The 22,423-nt window shown below is 37.0% G+C and overlaps 1 protein-coding gene across 1 annotated transcript in view; it reads right to left on the bottom strand.

Annotated features, from left to right (window-relative positions):
* LOC306844155 (kinesin-like protein KIF18A) overlaps positions 1 to 22,423 on the bottom strand; it is a 30,704-nt gene that overhangs the window by 7,024 nt on the left and 1,257 nt on the right. The window contains exons 3-14 of the mRNA XM_079376102.1: positions 21,810 to 21,967; positions 20,884 to 20,988; positions 20,633 to 20,743; positions 19,942 to 20,139; positions 13,772 to 13,948; positions 13,546 to 13,620; positions 13,294 to 13,394; positions 11,117 to 11,279; positions 10,480 to 10,644; positions 7,930 to 8,051; positions 7,475 to 7,713; positions 5,848 to 5,907 (exon numbers count right to left, since the gene is read on the bottom strand). Coding sequence (XP_079232228.1) covers positions 5,848 to 5,907; positions 7,475 to 7,713; positions 7,930 to 8,051; positions 10,480 to 10,644; positions 11,117 to 11,279; positions 13,294 to 13,394; positions 13,546 to 13,620; positions 13,772 to 13,948; positions 19,942 to 20,139; positions 20,633 to 20,743; positions 20,884 to 20,988; positions 21,810 to 21,967 — 1,674 coding nt within the window. The remainder of the gene's footprint in view (positions 1 to 5,847; positions 5,908 to 7,474; positions 7,714 to 7,929; positions 8,052 to 10,479; positions 10,645 to 11,116; positions 11,280 to 13,293; positions 13,395 to 13,545; positions 13,621 to 13,771; positions 13,949 to 19,941; positions 20,140 to 20,632; positions 20,744 to 20,883; positions 20,989 to 21,809; positions 21,968 to 22,423) is intronic.

Raw genomic sequence — 22,423 nt, forward strand, 5'->3', positions numbered from 1 at the left:
GACAGACAGACAGATTAGATGGAAAGATACAGACAGTCAGACAGATAGATAGACAGACCGATTAGATCGATAGATACAGACAGACAGATTAGATGGAAAGATACATACAGTCAGACAGATAGATAGACAGACAGATTAGATGGATAGATACAGACAGTCAGTCAGACAGATAGATAGACAGACAGATTAGATGGAAAAATACAGACAGACAAATTAGATGGATAGATACAGACAGTCAAACAGATAGACAGACAGACAGATTAGATGGATGGATACAGTCAGACAGATAGACAGACAGATTAGATGGAAAGATACAGACAGTCAGATAGATAGATAGACAGACAGACAGATTAGATGGAAAGATACAGACAGTCAGACAGATAGATAGACAGACCGATTAGATCGATAGATACAGACAGTGAGTCAGACAGACAGATAAGATGGAAAGATACAGACAGACAAATTAGATGGATAGATACAGACAGTCAAACAGATAGACAGACAGACAGATTAGATGGATGGATACAGTCAGACAGACAGATAGACAGACAGATTAGATGGAAAGATACAGTCAGTCAGTCAGACAGACAGACAGATAGAGAGACAGACAGATTAGATGGATAGATACAGACAGTCAGACAGATAGACAGACAGATTAGATGGATAGATACAGACAGTCAGTCAGATAGACAGACAGATTAGATGGAAAGATACAGACAGTCAGACAGATAGACAGACAGACAGATTAGATGGAAAGATATAGACAGACCGATTACATGGAAAGATACAGACAGTCAGTCAGATAGACATTAGATGGAAAGATACAGACAGTCAGTCAGATAGACAGACAAACAGATTAGATGGATAGATACAGACAGTCAGTCAGATAGACAGACCGATTACATGGAAAGATAGACAGTCAGTCAGATAGACATTAGATGGAAAGATACAGACAGTCAGTCAGATAGACAAACAGATTAGATGGATAGATACAGACAGTCAGTCAGATAGACAGACAGATTAGATGGATAGATACAGTCAGACAGATATATAGACAGACAGATTAGATGGATAGATACAGACAGTCAGTCAGATAGACAGACCGATTAGATGGATAGATACAGATAGTCAGTCAGACAGACAGACAGACAGACAGACAGACAGATTAGATGGAAAGATACAGACAGTCAGACAGATAGACAGACTAGATGGATACAGACAGTCAGACAGATAGACAGACAGACTAGATGGATAGATACAGACAGTCAGACAGATAGACAGACTAGATGGATAGATACAGACAGTCAGTCAGACAGATTAGATGGATAGATACAGACAGACAGACAGATTAGATGGATAGCTACAGACAGTCAGTCAGATAGACAGACCGATTAGATGGATAGATACAGATAGTCAGTCAGACAGACAGAGATTAGATTGAACGATACAGTCAGTCAGACAGAAAGATTAAATGGAAAGATACAGACAGTCAGACAGATAGACAGACTAGATGGATAGATACAGACAGTCAGACAGATAGACAGACAGATTAGATGGAAAGATACAGACAGTCAGACAGATAGATAGACAGACCGATTAGATCGATAGATACAGACAGTCAGTCAGACAGACAGATAAGATGGAAAGATACAGACAGACAAATTAGATGGATAGATACAGACAGTCAAACAGATAGACAGACAGACAGATTAGATGGATGGATACAGTCAGACAGACAGATTAGATGGAAAGATACAGACAGTCAGATAGATAGACAGACAGATTAGATGGAAAGATACAGTCAGACAGACAGATAGACAGACAGATTAGATGGAAAGATACAGACAGTCAGATAGAGAGACAGACAGATTAGATGGATAGATACAGACAGATAGACAGACAGATTAGATGGAAAGATACAGTCAGTCAGACAGATAGAGAGACAGACAGATTAGATGTAAAGATACAGACAGTCAGACAGACAGACAGATTAGATGGAAAGATACAGACAGTCAGACAGATAGATAGACAGACAGATTAGATGGAAAGATACAGACAGTCAGACAGATAGACAGACAGATTAGATGGACAGATACAGACAGTCAGACAGATAGATAGACAGACAGAGACAGACAGATTAGATGGATAGATACAGACAGTCAGTCAGTCAGTCAGACAGACAGATTAGATGGAAAGATACAGACAGTCAGACAGATAGATAGACAGACAGAGACAGACAGATTAGATGGATAGATACAGACAGTCAGTCAGACAGAGACAGACAGACAGATTAGATGGATAGATATAGACAGTCAGAAAGATAGACAGACAGACTAGATGGACAGATACAGACAGTCAGTCAGACAGACAGATTAGATGGAAAGATACAGACAGACAAATTAGATGGATAGATACACAGTCAGTCAGACAGACAGATTAGATGGATAGATATAGACAGTCAGAAAGATAGACAGACAGACTAGATGGACAGATACAGACAGTCAGTCAGACAGATAGATAGACAGACAGATTAGATGGAAAGATACAGGCAGTCAGACAGATAGATAGACAGACAGATTAGATGGAAAGATAGATAGACAGACAGATTAGATGGATAGATACAGACAGTCAGACAGAGACAGACAGATTAGATGGAAAGATACAGGCAGTCAGACAGAGAGGTAGACAGACAGACTGAAGGAATTGACCTGTTGTCAGATAATGATATCAAATGATACCAACTACAACACTTTAAAATAATGTAAAGTTTATATGAGAAACTGTAGCACTATAATCGAAAACACTAATGAAACCAAAACTCCTGTTTCAAGAATTGGAGATGATTGCATTAAACATATGCCAGTCACAAATTTTCAAATATTTCTAATTTCTAATTAAAGTGCTAGCCAGAGTAAAAAGTACTGGGCCATTAATGTTTGAATGAATTCTGACCAACACAAGTAGCTGGTATATTATAATATTACTCTGTGTTGTTGTTATCTGATTTGTGAAGCACATTCCTGAACACATCTTGCTCTCACACACACGCAAGTTTTCATTACTGATGGAAACACACAAACATTATTTACTCATACAGCAATGAATAATTTATCCACGCTTGTCACGTGAGATCTTTGAGCACATCAAGAGCAGTGTGCTGTTAAAGAGCAGGTTCTTTTGTGCCGTCAAGACAGATAGTACATGTATGTGTGTGCCGGTGGGTGTGTGTGGGTGAGGAAGGCAAGGGAGGCACCAGGAAGCTGTTGGTCTGACGTTGGATATTGAGTGGCAGAGTATGCCGGAGCACGTCGCAGTCTGGCCGCACACTGACTCACACGATGCAGAAAAGCGAGGGAGAGAGAGACACTGCGGCTGCATCTTAAGTGTTCTTGACCAATCGCGATGCTTCAGAGCTCCTGCTGGTTAAACTGTTGACACACAGCCATCTCTCTGAGTCAGTGCTGATTCTCAGAAATCTGGATTGCATGGGAGAGGACCTGACATCCTGTTAATGACTAACTATACTCACTTTTTTAGCAAAAGAAAGTTTGAGAACTGAAAACGCCTCTTATGAAAGTTAGAGCGACTGCGCTTTGCTTCGACGGCCTCTCGAAGCTGGCAGCTGTAAAACACAGGCGATAGAACTTCATTTGAGAGGCACAGGGTGATCAGGTGACAAAGCAAAGAAAAAAACACAACACCGAGAGAGGATGGGCGGCAGACAGTCATGTATGGCCCAGAGCAGAGGCATAGGTGCAATCAGTAATTGGTGGCAGAGTGCTCTGGGTGGCGTATTTTTGGCTGGTGGGATTAAAACATGCATGAGGAGCTATTTCTGGAGGAAGCCACTGCGGATTAGGGTCGCCTGGCTCTCACTCTCTCATTGCTTGCTCTCTTTTTATTGCAGAATCGTCCTCGCCCAATCCAGGAGCGTTTCATACTATATGTAATAGCTCCCCCTCCCTGCAATGATTTTATGAATGAATTTCGGAAGGGCGGAGGGTCGGCGCTACTGAGAGGCTAGACGTAGATGGCGAGGTGAGGAGGAGAGAGAGAGACAATGGAGATATGAAGAATGATTGATTAAAAAATAAGCAGCGCACAGACAAAAACATGAAAGATGAGTAAAAGCAATGAAAGGAAGGAGAATGGAAAGAAACAGACCGCAGGCTTAAGTCTGAGAGGCAGTCTCGTGCGCGTTGACACGTGACCCCTCCTGCTTCTGTCCTCTATTCCATCACTATTTTCCACCCTTTCACGCTCTCGCTCTCTCTCTCCACCGAGCACTTGAGCACGAGTGCAGCGATGGTATCGTCATGAAGCGCGTCGATGGTGGGGGTGGGGCGGAGGTTCATTCATAACCCTCTCTTTGAATCTCTGTATCTCTTTCGGTTCCTGCAGAGAGGGCTCCATCTCTATTGTCTTTAAGTAGGGAACGCAGATCAGGACGACTTGAACACAGCTCTTATTTTCTGCTGCATGAATGCAAGCAGGACTTGTTTGAAATTGGGAAACTTGAAAATAAACATCTCTTTAAAAAAAGTAGTAGCAAATGTATTTTGGTGTAAATCTGAAAATGTACAAAAATAGGACAGATCAGTTACACAAACACATAGAAACGAACAGAAAATTTGTGTGAACTGATATCTGCATAAAAGGAATAAATGCTATATTTTATGTTTTTAACAAAAGAAACGAATCTAGAGGTTATGAATATTGCATTTATTCTCTAAGTGGCTACAATGAAATCTTGCAGAGCCAGGGACTAGTTTGTCCTTACAATAGCTCAATAGAACAGCCTGGAAACTTGTAAACGTGATTTAAAAAAAAAAATGTGTCCCCCAGAGGACTGATAAAAACCTGAACACCATTTTTGTGTGAGATATGCATCACATTTTATGTTTCTTTTCAGGCAGCAAACAACATTTTTCATCATTTTCATAAAGCTCCATTTGCTTCCACTGAAAATGAACTTTTACACTGTCCTGACCTAGTCAAATCCCATATGGTGTTTGAAATTAATCATAAAAAATTAAACAATCATTGGACAGGGGGGAAAAAGTAAAAAACAAAAACAAAAAAAAAAAAACAACAGAAATACCCCAACGTCCTTGTCAAAAATGAGGAATTATAGACATAGGAAATTTGTTTCTAATAAATACTATGCTCGACAATGCAAAATATTCCAATTCTATCAATGCAGAAGTTTACAATACATTTTTTCCAAACATAATTCTTAACAGTATCCGTCTGTTTTCCCCCACTTCCCTCTTTTTCTTCTTTGCAGGTCTCTGTATTTTCCTGAAATGTGTGTATTTCCCACAGCGTGTCTCAATCAAATGAGGAACACCTGTTCTGCAGCAAATATCATTACTCTCCATTTACTGAGCAATAACTCACCACTCCTTCAATTTCCCCAAGCTTTCCTCTCTTCCTTTTCCCCTTTCTCCCACACCTCGATTCACTACATCCTGTGAAAAGCTTGTTTTTGTATTTCATTTGGTCAGCATGGAGAACTCTGTGCTAAAATAAAGTTATTTGCATAATTAAGTTTCATTTTTACTTTTATTTAAGGCACTGACATGATTTGACTCTTAACGAAGCACTATTTTATTTTGATGCTCACACGGAGAACGATAAATGATTGATGCACTGAAAGCGAACTATTGTAAACAAAGCTAGTTTACAAAGCCTGAACGATCTTGCTGAGCCTTCACAACTGTGCAACACACACATGGGCTGTCAGTATGAGCAATGTGACAGATTCGGGCAGCTGGATTGATGACTTCAGCAGAATATATTGAAGCAGACATTGAGGGGAAAAAGGGGAGACAGAGATGAGTTTACCTTTAGATAAGTGTGTTGGTCTGAGACACTGCGAGGTTCGGCGTGTGTGTTTCTCTGAGCCTGAGTGAAGACAACGCATTGTTATTCATTTGTGCTGGTCCTTCCTATTCAGTCCAGCATATACATCACACAGGAACTAAACACGTCTTAAATCAAGACACATACATCTGTCAACGTTCACACAATGCAGATCACATTACACTGACACGGAGAACAGTAAATCACAAGGCAGAGATAAAATGAGATCACTATGAGGTGGCTGTGTGACACAAATGAGATGGCTCATCTCGGAAACAGGAAGTTTACTGACATTATCTTTTGGACTATTTCCTTGCGTCCTCAGCTGTGGACATTACCCCAAAACAGGAAAGATAAATAGCATTTCAAAAAGAGAGAAAAAAATAAGTATAGCAGTTTTATAAAAGATAAAAAAAATTAAATAAATAAAAATAAATATTTTAAAATCACCATATTCAGCATTAAAAAAAAATAAAATACAAATAAAAATAATATTTAAAACTAGTGCTGTCAAATGATTAATCACATCCAAAATAAAAGTTTTAGTTTTCATAGTATGTGTGTTTACAGTGTATATTTTATATATATATATATATATATATATATAAAAATAAACACACACATGCATGAATATATTTAAGAAAAATATGTCACGTTTATATTTTAAATATATTTATATGAATGTAAATATATACACATGTAAATATTTTCAAAATATATACTGTATGAGTGTGTATTTATATATACATAATAAATATACACAGTACACATGCATATACTAATGAAAACAAAAACTTATTTTGGATGCGATTAATCGTTTGACAGCACTAATTAAAACAAAAATCTATTGATTTGCCAAATGGTTGCAGTCATGTTTATCTGCTAAAATTATAATGCTTTTTTTTTTTAGACATACAGTAGCATTTAAAATTTAGGGTCAGTAAGATTTTTTAAAAATGTTAGTAATTTATGTTCTAATCAAATACAGTAAAAACAAATTATTAAAATGTCAAAAACATTCCATTTTGATATATTTTAAAACGCAAAATATTCCTGTGAATTTCCAGCAGGCATTGCTAAAGTCTTCAGTGTCACATGATCCTTCAGAAATAATTCTATAATATGCTGATTTGATTCTCAAACATTTCTCATGTGAAATTTCTCTTTTCACATTAATGTTAAAAATAAGCTTTGCTGCTTGATATATTTGTAGAAAGTTCAAAAGAACAGCATTTATTCTAAATAGAAATCTTTTGTACCATTATAAATGTCTCTACTGTCACTTTAGATCAATTTAATGCATCCTCACTAAAAAAAAAAAAAAGATATATACATATACACACACACACACACACACACACACACACACACACACACGTACATACAAAAAAACAAAACAATTTACTGACACCGAACTTTTGAATGGTAGTGCAGTAGTCAGACATTCTGGGACAGCTAACTCGATAAGGTTTTGGTGTAATGCTTTATGCATCAGTGTAGCACGTTTCAAGAAAGACTATGCATTAAATGCGAGATATTTTGCTACAGAAAGAGAAAACATTTCTAATTTGAAAGTTTTGAAAGACTATTTCATCAAGATTTCACTCACTGCATGGCGTGCTCTGGTGAGACACGAGGTGTGAGAAAGACAGGATGGGCTGTAGATGAGTGCTTCCTATGCCACCATCATCCCTATCCTCTGCTTTCTCCTGGTCTGCCCAGACCACACCCCTCTCTCTATGCACCAGCCGCTCCAGCTCCTCCCACTCAGCGTCATCTGTGGCAATGCTCGCGGCCTTCAACGTCAGGTGCTGTCGACGGCAGGTGGACAGCAGGGCGTTCACCAACCTGACAGGTCAGGTGGAGAGCAAGTGTGGCATAGTTGAATGATACAGCTGGAGGTATTTACATTGCAAATTAATCTGAATAACACACAGAACTTTCTACAAAGAACCATCCAGAACTTATAAAAGAATGCATGGTTTCCCACAAACACAGGTTCAGGGTGACTAAGCTCAAAATTATGAAACCTGGTGCAAAACCTCTACGAGTGTTGACTCATACTTGTGCGTGTGAGTGTTTTCCTGGTCTTGAACATTGATGAGGTGGCTCATGTGCTCAATGTGTTGCTGAAGGTCATTGATCTGCAGCTGCAGCTGATGGCAATGCAGTTCCCTTTTCAGCGCCTGTATGCAGAAATGCAAAGAAAAATGCAACAATAATTGCAGCAACCAGTAGCTCCATCCCCATCCCCTTGATATTAAAGCTATCGCTAAGCATATCAACATCATGCTTTTAATAGAACATTCAGTTGGGATGAAAATGCAATATAGTTAAAATAAACAAGAATGATATTTGACACGCACCAATAACAGCAATACACTCAGCAATAAAATTAGTATTTAGTTGAATGTTTACCACAACATTTTAATTAGGCCTCTAAAATGAATGTACTAATTTATGCAATTAATTAAAAAGGAAACGTAACAGGCTTGCGCTATACAATATGGAAAAAATTAGAATAGACATTACTCATTGTCTATTCAACGCTTTTGTAAAACTAACATATTTGAAATATTAATTTGGGGGCTGTACTAAGCAAATATTGATTTACAGTTCATTTGCATCATTTTGTTTTTATTCAATTGACATTCATAATTTTTATAAATTAAAAATGTAGATTTGAGTGATGATGCCAACAAATCTTTAAAACAGTTATGAATTCATTGAAATAATTTACGCTTCTTTGAGAAAAAAAAAAAAAACACCAAATCTAATTTTGCTGCTGAAGTTTAAATCAGAGATGCTTATGCTCTCTAAAGACAAGTGACCAATGAAAAAAAAAAAAAAAAAAAAAAAAAGATCAACTCAATGACAAGCTATTTATGAAATAGACAAAAGTCATGTATTAAAATCAACAGTATTGACAATTCATTTTACACCGTCAACACAAATCATGCATATAGCATAAATCATGTCACAGGTAGGGACAGTCTTCCATCTATTAGATGGCAAATTTTAAATAGAATATCAAGCTCAGGAGTGAGACTGTCATGGCTTTCTGGGTGAAGAAGAGAACGACGAGATTAAACCATCTCTATGCGCTATAATGAGAAAAGCAACATAGGCAAGACACTACAAAAATGATGAAAAGGCTTAGATGTTGTTTTTAGTCTAGCTTCTTGTTTTCTTTCTGTCTCACAGAAAATGCACCTTCGGAGGAGTCTTCTACCCCCTCTGACGCAAGAAAACGCAAAACAGCACAGCACAGAACATTTGATGGGCGGGTGCGTCACTACTCCGTTCTACTTCCAGGAAAAAAAAAACAGGAGAGCAAAAAGAGCGAGAAAAGAGGTGTGGATTTAGGTAAGCAGCTGTAGGGAGTGAAGGAAAAGCATTGATTTTTCTTTTATTAAGACATCCTCCGGTGGGGAAATGGAGAGAGGAGCTAAATGAGAGAGAAAATGGTCATAGTGTCTATCAAAAGGCCACAAATGAGGGCAAAAACAAAGATTACACAATATTTTCAGCTTGTCCAAGAAAACCACTGACAAACAGTGATTTTTGATGTTTTTTTTTTTTTTTTTTTTTTAATAATCGGTTGATGAATGTTCGTCTCCTACATGCAGACTGATTAATAGCGTGTGTGGCTGCAAAATATGTAATTTGCTTCAGAAAAATGTCACTGCCAAATTAACAAAGGCCCAGGTATATTAAGATATAGAGTTGCAATTTATGCCAGTTCTTCCAGAATACTAGCCCTCTTTAAGTGTATTTGGCTGTCTGATGAGCTGAAGAATAGCTCTGCTATTCAGGGCCTCTGAGGATCATGTCTGCCTCAGACATCGCAACACTGCAGACTGGCACCCTAGAGCTTCAATGCTCGGGTAGAAAACATGAAAACATTCAATAATGGCATTTCAAAAGGGATAACAGGCCAAGGCTGTCCACTCCGGGACTGAAATGAGCCCTCAAATAAAGAAATATCACGATAAGCTGAAGGACAAAAAACAACATAGATCTGTTGCAGGGGTAGGCAGTATGACAAATTCTTATATCACGACATACAATACAGCTATTTTTGCTGCAAATTCAAACTCACAATGTTTTATATATTACATAAAGTGATGTCTATTTTCCAAGAGTCTACTAACTTCTTAAAATTCTTTTTTTTTATAGATAACCCTGAAGGTAAGATATTCAAAACAGATGAATGATAAATCTGGCCATCAGTGCAATAGCATTTTCAAATTAACAAAGTACTTCATAAAGTAATAAAATCGTTTTTTTTAAAACATGTCTCTAGACCTTAAATTTTTTTTCCTATTCAAACAGCTTGTGTTTTACATTTTTAAACTCAAAAACGCTTTCTATGTGAACATCCCCCTTACACTACCTACACCAGATGCTAGCAGCATGACAAAGAGTCAAAATTACATCGCTCTCATTACAATTAACAAAGCAGCCTACACTGGAAGAGCACGTCTGTGATACATTTTGGAGTGTGTGCTAAAGTTTTTTTATTTGAGTGCAGCAGAAACTTTGACATTTCTGCCACCACATGTATACTTCCCATGCAGCCCTAATCTGAAGTAAAAGTGACCCAGCCCTGACCTCTGGAGAATGTCCTTCATGTCCAAGCAGCTTCATCTCGTTTTCGATGCGGTGAAGCCATCCCTCGTTCTCCTGGAAGTGCTTTTCACTCTCCATCAAGCGTTTGTGCAAGTGCTCCCGATGACACTTCAGGGAGGCCAGTTTACGCTCATACTTACAGGTGGCCTAAAAGAAACAATGACTAAATCAGGCTTCACACACATACCGAACAATGAATTTCTGTAACTTTTCCAGTCGTTTATCATTTATAGACAAAAATTACATTTTGAGCATGGTTGGCGGAAATTTTTATAACGTACAATACCAAACACAAGTCTCTTATGCTTACCACGGTTGCATTTATTTGCTCAAAATAGAATCAAAATAGTAATGTTGTTTTTAATTGTAATAATTTCACGGTTTTTTGAAATTTAATATATCTAAAATTGTAATTTATTCCTGTGGTGGCACTAAATGTGCTTATTAGGTGCTTAAGAAGCTTAAGAGCTTTTTTCTTAAAAATCATTTAAATATTTTTTGTGTGTGTTGTAACATTATAAAACGTCATCAACTTAATACTATTTGCTGAATGAATTTTTTTTACTGAAAATCACTAAGTTTTAAACAACCTTGTGTGTGTATGGATCAGCGTTGTTACCCGTTCGACCCTGCTGTCAGGGAAGAAGATCAGACTCTGCTGATGCCACAGCTCCCTGTGTATCAGAGTCAGCCTGTTTTCATTCAGCTGCTTCTCGATGTTCAGATGTTCTTTACGGACCTGCAGACGTGCGGCAAACACGCTGCGCAGGGACTCAGATATCCTGCAAAACACAAAAGACATTGTGTTATTGTCTCTATTCAGAGGATGCCACTCTCACTTCCCCTCTCAAGTTCTGCGTTATAGAAGTTGAATGGTAGTTAATGTATACGCTGCAGAACACAAAGGCGGCACTTCACTATGATTTCTGATCCTCTTTGCATTATCCATATAAAATATATATATATTAAAAAAAAAGATTTCATAACTGAGGCACAGAGAACACTGCACTGCTCCTGACCTATAAGAGGTCATGCACTCATAGGGACCTGGGTTCGAGTGCAGTCTGGGTCATGTCAAAGTCTTTTCTCCTTGCACCTTACTGTCAATTTCCTCATTATACTATCCGCTAAACATAAAAAAATAAGCAAACTAAAATAAAACAAAAATGTGCAATAGAATTGGTTTAAATTAAATTGTTGACCCAACATCAGTTAATAAAGAGTAAAAGACAAACATGTGCACAGTAATTCAATTACAATCAAAGCTCAGAAAAATGTATCAAGCCAGCTGCCAGTCTTAATTATCTAGTTTAGTTCCGGAGTACAGTATTGTTAAAAAAAAGTCTGGGGTCTGCAAGATTGTATTTTTTTAAATTAATACTTTTATTCAGCAAGGATTCATTAAATTGATTAAAAGTCATTATAAAGATTGATAAAGAAAACTGTATTTCAAATAAATTCAGTTCATTTAATACTAAAAAAAGGAATCAATTTCAACAGAAACATTAAGCAGCTCAATTGTTTTTAATACTGATGATAACAAATGATTCTTGATAAACAGAATGATTTCTAAAGCATCATGCAACACTGAAGACTGATAATTCAGCTTTGCCATTACAGCTATGACTTACATTTTAAAATGTATTAAAATAAAAAAAAGTTAATATTTCACTAATACTTTATTTATAATCAAATAAATGCAGCCTTGGTGAACATAAGAGAATACATAATACTAACTCAAACTTTTGAATGATAGTGCAAGTCGCATTTTCACCTTACTGCAACTTTTTCTCTTTTATTTAATATAGGCCTTCGTGCTCTCATTCAAACACGTACCCTCCACCGAGAGCCTTCAATACTCCAACACAGCCTTTTGCAAAACATCATACGGCTCCTCAATGAATGCTTTGAGATATCACCTGAACTGTGTGTGGGCGGTATTAGTTTTGATTAAAAAAAAAAAATGAAATAAAAAAAAAAGTCCATTGAGAGAGAGAGAGAGAGAGAGAAAGTGCAGAGGCTGTATTTGGGGCCATAATGTTGGTGCAGCGCCGACACTGCCAGACTCCTGCATTATTAATGCGGGCGCCACTAAGCACCTCTCCCCCTCTCTCTCACTCGCTCGGCAAGTTGTGAATTCTGATGCCGGTGAATGAAACACGTAGTGGGACTCATTCAGCTTTTTCCCCTCCTCCTTCCTCATCGTCCCTCCCACCCTTGCCATTTTCCCTCTTTCTCTCCTCCCTGTCTGTCTTTCATTTTCTCCCTCCAATCTATGGATGCTGCGGCGGTTTTTGCTGACGAGAACCACACACACAAAAAACGGAACGACTGAATCTAGAGGCTGAGGGGTGGGGCAGTGGGACGTGTAGCAAAACTGTGATACATTTCCTGTCTAAAACAAGCAATAAACCAAAAAAAATAAATAAATAAAAGGAAAGAGGAAAAAAAAAAAAAAAAAAAAAAAAAGTGAAAAATTAAAGAAACAGAGGAAAACACAAAGCACAAGCCTCCACTCTCCACTGGGCCTGATGAAAAATGCAGAGGTAAGGAGACCTCCACCTGCAATGGTGTCTGGCTTTGTCCTGTGTACTCTTACTCATGAATAATTGAGGCGTATTCAAAGTTTCAAAGGACAGTGTTAAAGAGCAGCGCATCACACATGGCATAAAATAAACAACATCTAAACAAACAAAAACACAGGTCTCAAGACGCATGCTGGTGCCTGCAAATAGAGTTTGCTGTGTTGCATGAGTGCACACTTTTGGACTGAACGTAGACACACGTGCTGCTTACTTCTCAAATTCAGCTCTCCTCTGGACGGGGATTGGATTAAGGGCAGGAACCTCCACCTTCCGCTCTTCATACTCTTTGAGTTTCTGTTTCAGCATGACAATCTGCAAGCACACACACACACAATTAGACAAACTAGACTCATGTGGATAAGACCCATCTCACCTAACAGGAGAAGCAAACCAGATTTACAAAGTAAATAGTTCCACATTAAGACATAATTAAGGATGAGATTCATTGAGTCTTTATTTTTACCTCAGCTTTCTGCTTTTCACAGATGACAGCATACTGGCCAATGTGACTGTCCAAGCTCATCACGTTACTCCTCAGCTGAAATACAGGGAGAGACCGAATCAGAAATATGATCTATATTATAATGATGCTTTGATACGATCTTTGGACGTGGTGAACTCATGGGTGATTTGAGGCATGTTGTTGGTCGGGAGCCTCCTGAAGCTGCGCTTGTATGTGTAGGACTTACAGTGGATTTGATCTCCTTGGCGCGGTTGGCATATTTGAGAGTGTTGTGCGTATCTTCATAGGAGAACGAGGACGGGCTGACGTTCGCGATCATCACAGTTCGGCAGTTTCCACCGAGAGAGTCTTTGAGGAGCCGTGTCAGCTTGCTATCTCTGTAAGGAATGTGTGTCTTCTTACACTGAGAATAAAAAACAAACCAAAGCAAAGAAAAATCAAATTCAAGAATATTTCAAAAGAACGTCAACAGCACACAAAAAACAACGAGTGAAAAATAAAACCGATACAGCCTTCTAAAACTCGGCAGAGATTACATGATTAGGCTTAAAATTTCATTTTAGGCTGTTTCTGATATGAGTTTACATTTCATTTACAATGGGTCTGCCACTAAGCTTCACCTTAAAATGTTACTAACAATCCAAGACAAGCTTTTTTATTTAATGCAAGTCTATGGAGAATCTTTGTGTTTCGGTAGTTTTAAAAGCATTTTAAAAGGGAAGCTTTCCTAAAATATTCTTATATTCCTAAAATATAACTTCTCTCAGGTGACATTATGCTGAAGTTGTTTAAACACTGCCCCTACTTACAATCGACTGCAATGTCAATGGCCTACATTTTTCCTTTTCAGTTACTTGTTAATTAACATGTATGGCTTTATAAGAACAACTACATTTGCTCCTAATGTTAATGTCATAAACTTAATTCCACTTACATACTGAAATTGTTCATATGAGATGAATGTGTTGCAGAAACGAACATTTCTGTGATCTTACACTACTCTATTACTCAATAATTTAGCAATTTCTTTAAAGAAAACCGCAAACAAGATTTTAAGCTTAACTTAAATTAATAGCAAGCCAAGAATTTGAGTATGATTGAGTAATTCATAGATTTTACATTTCAAAACTTGAGATACAAGCCAATTTTGCTAGTGAAAACACTTCATTCTGACTTCTTTCAGTAAATTTAAATATTTCTTATCACACAGAATAAGGCAGCAAGTAACAATGATACAGACTGACCTTCTAACATATCCTAACAATAATTTCAGATTGGTCTCATCTCAACAGCTTCATGCTGTTAAGCATGTTCAAACAGCCAGTTGGCACTCAGGCTTTCATCTCACTGGCCTGTCTGACCCGCAAAAGAAAGCGTTCACAAACTGATGGTCTAATAAATCTCAGGATCTAGTGACTGATACACTGTCCATTTCTCAGCATCCGCAAAAAAACAATCAAAGCCAAGTTTCCACTTAGCTGATGTGGAACAGTTAACATACATGGAGAATGACACGCACAATTTGCAAACACAAACACGGGAAAACACAGCAGTCAGGGGAGGGAAATGTTGTATATCTGATCTCGTCCAGCTGATGTTCCAAACTATAGCCTACATCTGGACTGTGCATGGGTTCATGTTTCATTATAATTTTGAATCAAGTGGTGGCCTGCTGGGAACCTCACAAACTCCTTTGCAAAAGGGTGAAATACAGACTGTGGCCCACTTTTCAGTCGTTTTCTTGTTCTCTGTTAGGAACTACAGCACTAAGAAAGCGGACATTTTCAGTGATAAAACACCAGCTTATGTAACCTAAAAAAAAAAACATACAGCACCATCATGATAGCTAGTATGTGAAAAATCACATTTCTGAAGGCAGCATGTTCTCTCTGTTGGCACGACTGTGTTAGCAGTGTGTGTGAGTGCGAGTGGCCTCCCAGGAGAACATGGGTAAGGAGAGCCGTCTGTGTGACAGGTTAATTTATGCGGATGGCATGAAAACAATACCTATGAAGCTGCCTGCGGAGGGGCCCAGAGACAGGGACAAACCTCCTCACCTTACACACACACACACACACACACACACACACACACACACACACACACACACACACACAAGCTGAAACACTTCATCATCAAACGGCAAATACAAAAACCACAGAAGACACAACACAAACACGAAAGCACATATACAAACCAAAGAATCCCTAAAACAGAGCCAGAACAACAATCAATGAGATCATAACTACAAATACAATCAATTAACAAGAAAAATGAAAAGAACATGCATCCAGCATTGCCAGACAATAAACAGAAAGAGGGCCTGCACTTATCTAGCACCAAAATAACTCAAGTGAACATGAGGTTTTTGACCAATCCCATATTTATGGGCCACCGGCTTGTTAAGATTCAGCTGTACTACAGGACAAAACAAAGATGTACTGCATGCTGAAAAACTCCAGACAAAGCAAACAAGTAAAACAAAACAGAACTGCCTCCCTCTATTTTGCTCTTCAGTAAAATAAACACAAACAAGCTTGCAATTGAGAAACTTGGACATGTGCTAGAACAAGTAAACTTGTCTACAGTACTTTGTCACTGAAAACAAACGTTACAATAGTTATGCATGCACATGTTTGCGGGAGCAGTCAATCCTTTATCACCCAGAATAATAAAGCTATTTGAGCATGGACCTAAATGTACAATAACATTCAAAATTTGGGGGTCAGTAAGAAATGAACACTTTTACTACACAAGGATGCATTAAACTGATTAAGTGTGATACTATCTTTCTATTTCAAATAAAATATATATTTTTTTTACTTTCCATCCTCAAAGAATACATTTTCAAAAATATATTAAGCAGAACCGTTTTCAGCATTGATAAGAATTTTTTTAAACACCAAATAAGCATATTAGAATGATTTCTGAAGGATCATGTGAAACTAGAGTGACGTGTGCATAACCTTTGCAGATGTTCTTGTTCCATCAATCTCAGCCAGAGTTACAGGAGACCTGAGTCACCACAATCATATTTTTATAGCGAGTTCATTTGATGTGCACTGCATGGACTGAAATGTAGTCGAAAACTGGTCGCCTATTGTGTCATTGACACGCGTATGGAATAAGGCACATGCTTTGTTGTGCCATCACCAGTGATAGGATTTCCAACATCTCTCAGGTTATGAAAAATGTCAGAAAACTGTGGTATTGAGTGGTCGGAGAAGGAAACAAAGACATTTTAAGTGTTTAGGAGGCGGAGAAAGTGTAGTTGCTTAAAAGTGTTTAGATTTAATCCATAAAAATGCAACAAAATCTTGTTTTTGCTGTTGTGTGTAACTATGGATACAGACATTACTGAAGGATATCACTAGTTGGAGGAAGAGACTGCCCTCAGTTACCTGTTCATATAGACAGTACTGAATTCGTTTTGTATGGACAATACCGTTTAAAATACAGGATTTTTCTAAAGATTTTTTTATGTTTTTGAAAGGAGTCGTATGCTCACCATGGTTGCATTTTTTGATAATACAGTAAAAGTAGTAATATTGCCAAATATTTTTTTTCCAATATACAATAATTGTTTTATTATAATATATTCGTAATTTATTGCAGTGATGAAAAAGCGGACTTTTCCGCATCATTACTCCAGTCTTCAGCATCAAATGAACCTTCAGAAATCATTATAATATACTGATTTGGTGCTCAAGAAATGTTTCTTATTATTACCAATGTTAAAAACAGTTATGTTGCTTGATATTTTTATATATTTTCAGAATTCTTTCATGAATAAATCACTCAAAGCACCTATTTGAAATAGAAATTTTTGTAACATTAGAAATGTTTTTAATGTCACTCAATTCCAATTTAATGCAAGCTTGCTGATTAAAAGGATTAATTCCTCTAAAAAAAAAAAAAAAAAAAAAAAAAAAACTTACACTAAACTTCTGAACAGTAGATTATGACCCTTAAATTACACTGTTGAGCAGAAGTAATGTAAAAATCTATTTCAAAAAGCAGACATGTATTCAGTGGTTTTTCATAACCAATGAGAGTTAAAAGTTGTAATAATATATCAGGATTTGTGACAAAATTTCCACCTAACACCCAAAAATAATTAAAGAACCGTTTATAATAGCTTATGGCACAAAACAAACACTGCAAGGCAGATTTAACAGCCATTTTCTAAGACTACATTCTATATCCGTCACGGGCTAATGGGATTGGGTGGTAAATTACCCTCAAACAGTCTGAGACGGAAAATCTGGATACAATTCCACACAGTGTCTCTAGTGGAGGCGTACTAGAATCAGCACTACTGCATGAGCAGGACAGGACACACACACATACGCGTGCAAAGCAGCCCTGAGGAAAGGGATAAGTGTACACAACAGAGTCTGAGTTGTAGGTCTCCTGACTCTGATAGCATCAGGCCCTGAACCATAGAGCCAGCGGAGCCTTTGGGTTTGTCCTAAAAGCAAAGCGGAGAGGCGAAGGCTAATACCATCAGAGCAAATGTGCCACAGCACAGTATGAACCCAGCTGACCCAGACTGGATAAAGACCAACAAAGGCTAAAGTGAAGATAAGTAATAGTGATACAGTAAATACATTTGTTTACAATACAGCAGGATTGCAGGTAACTGGTTTTGTGGCAGAACCACACAGAATTCCCATAACTACTGTACACATTTGTGTTAAATAAAGCTTAAAGTACTATACTTTTTGATGCACTAGATGATTAACAAAAAAAAAGAAAACTGGCAAAAGCCACAGAGCAAGATGTAACAGGTAAGGCAGCATATTATATTAAATAATTTAAAGGCCATAAGCATAGAGACTTTATGGTTGTCATTAACTTGTGTTAATTAAAGGTTTTTCATAGGCATTTATTGTTAAGGTTTCAATAATGTGAACATTTCCAATTTTGCCAAACAGAGATTAATTATCATTCATCAAAATAAATTTCATGGATCATGTAGAGACCAAAAAATGTATGAACATATATATGGGCAAAATGTTTATATTAATCTATAAAATATAAATATTCTCATAATTAATCATAACAAAGTTTTAATAACTGTTCTAATTCTATAAGAACAAGGAAGTCCACGTCACAACTAGTGCAATAACGACACAGAGGAACAACATCGTTGAAATTATTTCAGAACTATTTTTTCCAGCTGATCAATGATAAAAACATTGCCAGCCAATCAAGGCAAGGCAAGTTTATTTATATAGCCCACTTCATACACAATGGTAATTCAAAGTGCTTAACATAAAAGGAAGCAAAATAATAAAAAAAAAAAAAAAAAAAAAATAATCACAATCCACCGGACTTTAAAGAGCTCGAGCATTTAAAGCGGGAGACAACATAACTGCAGAGTGTGCTTATAATAAACAGAACATTATCATGCATTCATGCATTTGCGTGAACACTAATATACTTATTGCTATTGGTCTTTAGAGCCTTTAGATTAGGGCTGGGCGATAATTCGATAACGATGATTATCGCAATGTAATTTTCCTCGATAAATGATATGAGTTTGATATAATGTTTATGGGCCAAAGCGGAATGAAACGGCATGACGCTTTGAATTGCGCCACATGAACCGGTTATCCGCTCGGAACAAAGTTCAAAACTGAATGTTTTTAGACTACCGTTTTTCATACAAATAGGCTACCTAAAAACCATAGTTATATTTTTACCATGGTACTGATGTGTTATATGTGTGGTTTTAACGGTGTTTATCTTGATTTAAATGTAAGCTACTATGGGAGACCAATTCTTAATTAAAATTTTTTTTTATAAAAATAACGGAATAAATTTAACCATATAAAACTGAGGTTGCTACAATTTTTACAGATGTTACTGATTTTTGATAATGAACATTAAAATTATTAAAAAGAGACAAAAAAAGTGATATTATTATTATTATTATTAATATTATCAGGAAACCCAAACCTGTATCTTGATTTTAAAGATCACTCATTAGAACATGCAGAAACTAAGAAATACATTTTTCTATTTAGATATTTAATTTGTTAAGGAAAATTAATGGTCTGGTTTCTTTCACGTTCACTTTAGAACAAAAATCTGGCTTTAAACTTGAAAGAAATAAAGATTTGACATTTATCGTGATAATTATCGATATCGACTAATATGAAAAAAATGATTGCGATAATGTTTTGGCCATATCGCCCATCCCTACTTTAGATGAATAGGTTAAAGAATTGTTTCTTCTTGTGATCTTTCTAAACCTTTAACTAGAAGTGTACACATTTCAAATCACAGTCCATGTTTGCAACATCCAATTTAAATCTGAAATAATCGAACAGATCTCTTTTCAACAAGATCTGGGTAATCCCTCAATCTTAACAGGAGGTGTAGACCTACTTTGGGGTTGGCGAGCGTGTTGATGACATTCCCTAGGGCGAGGAGAGAGCGGTTGATGTTGGCCCCCTCTCTGAGACGAGCCCCCTTGGCATTGGTTGCACTGGCCCTTTCTGAGCCGGCCAGGTCGATTAAGCTCATCTTGGCCACACGAACATTTGGATTGAGACTGGCTGTCTTTTCCTGCTGCCTCAAGTAGATCTGAATAAAAAAGATAGCCCATGAACATCTTTCAGTTAGATTGTATATTTATATTTTTGCCTGACAACTTTATAAGCCAGCTGACACTGGTTGAACAGCTGGTTTGAACTGTGCTGTTAACTCCGAAACATCCAGATCAATAGATAGATGACTGAGATGTTGGATTGCAGAGAAGATTAAAGCTTTATTGCTTTAACAAATTACATTTTAGAATCTAGAAATAAAACAGAAAAGCCAAACGGCATGATTTATTATTGCCTCGTCAAATCTTCTAGGAAACACAAAAATTCCTGGAAATTGTCCATTCAGGCAAGTCAACTGGTAGGTCACGCTCAATATCAAAACAAGGGTATTAATGTAAAGTTGCTCAAACGCCACGGGGGGTGGTGGGGTCATCGCACACAGAACGAGGCCTAGCAGCATAAAAACAGTTACACAGAACCGGATGTGATATTTACAGAGAAAAGAGCCAAGACTGCGAGAAGCCTTTTACCTGGAATACGGCATGGGAGCGGGAAGACGTGGCGTTCATGTCAGTGGGGTGCTGCGTCCTGTTTCTGTTACCATAATCAAGAGCTTCAAGGATGTGCTCTGCAGATTTGGGCTACAAAGTAATGAGATAAACACACACACACACACACACACCATCAGACAAGGCAAATCAACGACAATTCTTTGTGGACTATGGTGAGATGAATCAAGGTCACAGAAAATGCACAGATGACACATGTAGCCCAACTTCACCTGGTGCAGGGTGAGTCCTTGAACAACAACTCCATTGGAGCAGTCCTCTCTCACCGCCAATGAACCAGAGTTAGTTAGCAAATCCCGAATCTGCTCATTATAAACCTGTTCAGGAGAAAGTGCAGAAACCCATTGCTAAAAAACACAAAAGGGCTGACTAACTCACACTGCTTCAGGAACAATAAGCCAGAGCGAACACAAATATAGCACTTTTTGTTAGATGCGCTCAGTATATTTCTCATTAAAAAGGTACTTCAAAAACTAGCACTGAAGCTGAAATCTTTGTTTTTGTGTGCCTCTGCATTAATCCTGCTAAGACGACTGTCATATTTTGGCAAGATAAAGTTGCTTATTTAAAACATACACAGTATCACTCAAGATTTGGTGTCAATAAGATTTTATTAATTAATACTTTTATTCTGCAAGGTTTAATTAAAGTTTTTTTTTTTTTTTACATTGTTACAAAATTATTTGATGAAAGTATAAATAAATGTTGTTCTTTTGTCATTTTTGTTCATCAAATAATCTCAGTTTTCACAAAAATATTAAAGCGCACAACCTTCAGTATTAAACATAAGAAATGTTAATAAGAAATTAACCAAATCAGAATACAAGTATGACTGCTGAAGGTTCATGTGACACTGAAGCCTGGCAATAAACTACATTTAAAAATACACTAAAGTAGATTTTAAATTATAATATTATTTCACAGTATTACTTGTTTACTGTATTTTATTTATCAAATAAATGCAGCCTTTCTGAGCATAAGACCTCTTTCAAAAACATTTTTAAAATCTTACGAACCCCAATTTTAGAACTGCATATTAATAAGTGACAAAGATATCCTCCAGGTATTAATAATTAAAAACGGAATCTTAATAAATCCACAATTCTGTTTAAATTCAGTAGGACATTTGAAACCTTACCTCAAGATAAGAAAAAGCTACGTTAAACACTTTGTCCTCTTTGACGAGGTCCATACGATCGAACAGTTCTTTCATAGTGAGAAACATCACTCCTGGAGCATCACTAGTGCCCAACATGGTGTGTGTTTTTCCTGCTCCTGTAGCTCCATAAGCAAACACTGGCCAAACAAAAAGACACATTTAATAATAAAAAAACATCATCGCTAAACCAGCGTCAACTTTACATTAATACCCTTGTCATAATGACATCAAAAATATTCATGAGAAGTATCAAATAGTGGCAAAGACTTTAATAGCATCCATTTGAAAAATCCATAATAACCAGATTATTAGCATGATAAATAAACACACCAAACATGCAAATTTCCTCCAACATGGTTAAATGGAGGGAAAAAAACTGGATAAATTAAAAGGCCATGATTTTGTAGCACTAACAAAATGTGAATAAGGCACCGGATACTGTAATTTATTAAACATTTAATGAAATACATTTAAAATACTTTTATGATTTTGACACTGTTTCACATTCTGCACTAAGCTCTACCAAGACAAAAAAATGCCAGCCCAGAATTGGATGATAAATGTAGGTTTCACTGCTGAAATCAAGTACATGG

The sequence above is a fragment of the Barbus barbus genome, assembly GCF_936440315.1.
Source record: "Barbus barbus genome assembly, chromosome: 2".
Lineage (NCBI taxonomy): Eukaryota > Metazoa > Chordata > Actinopteri > Cypriniformes > Cyprinidae > Barbus > Barbus barbus.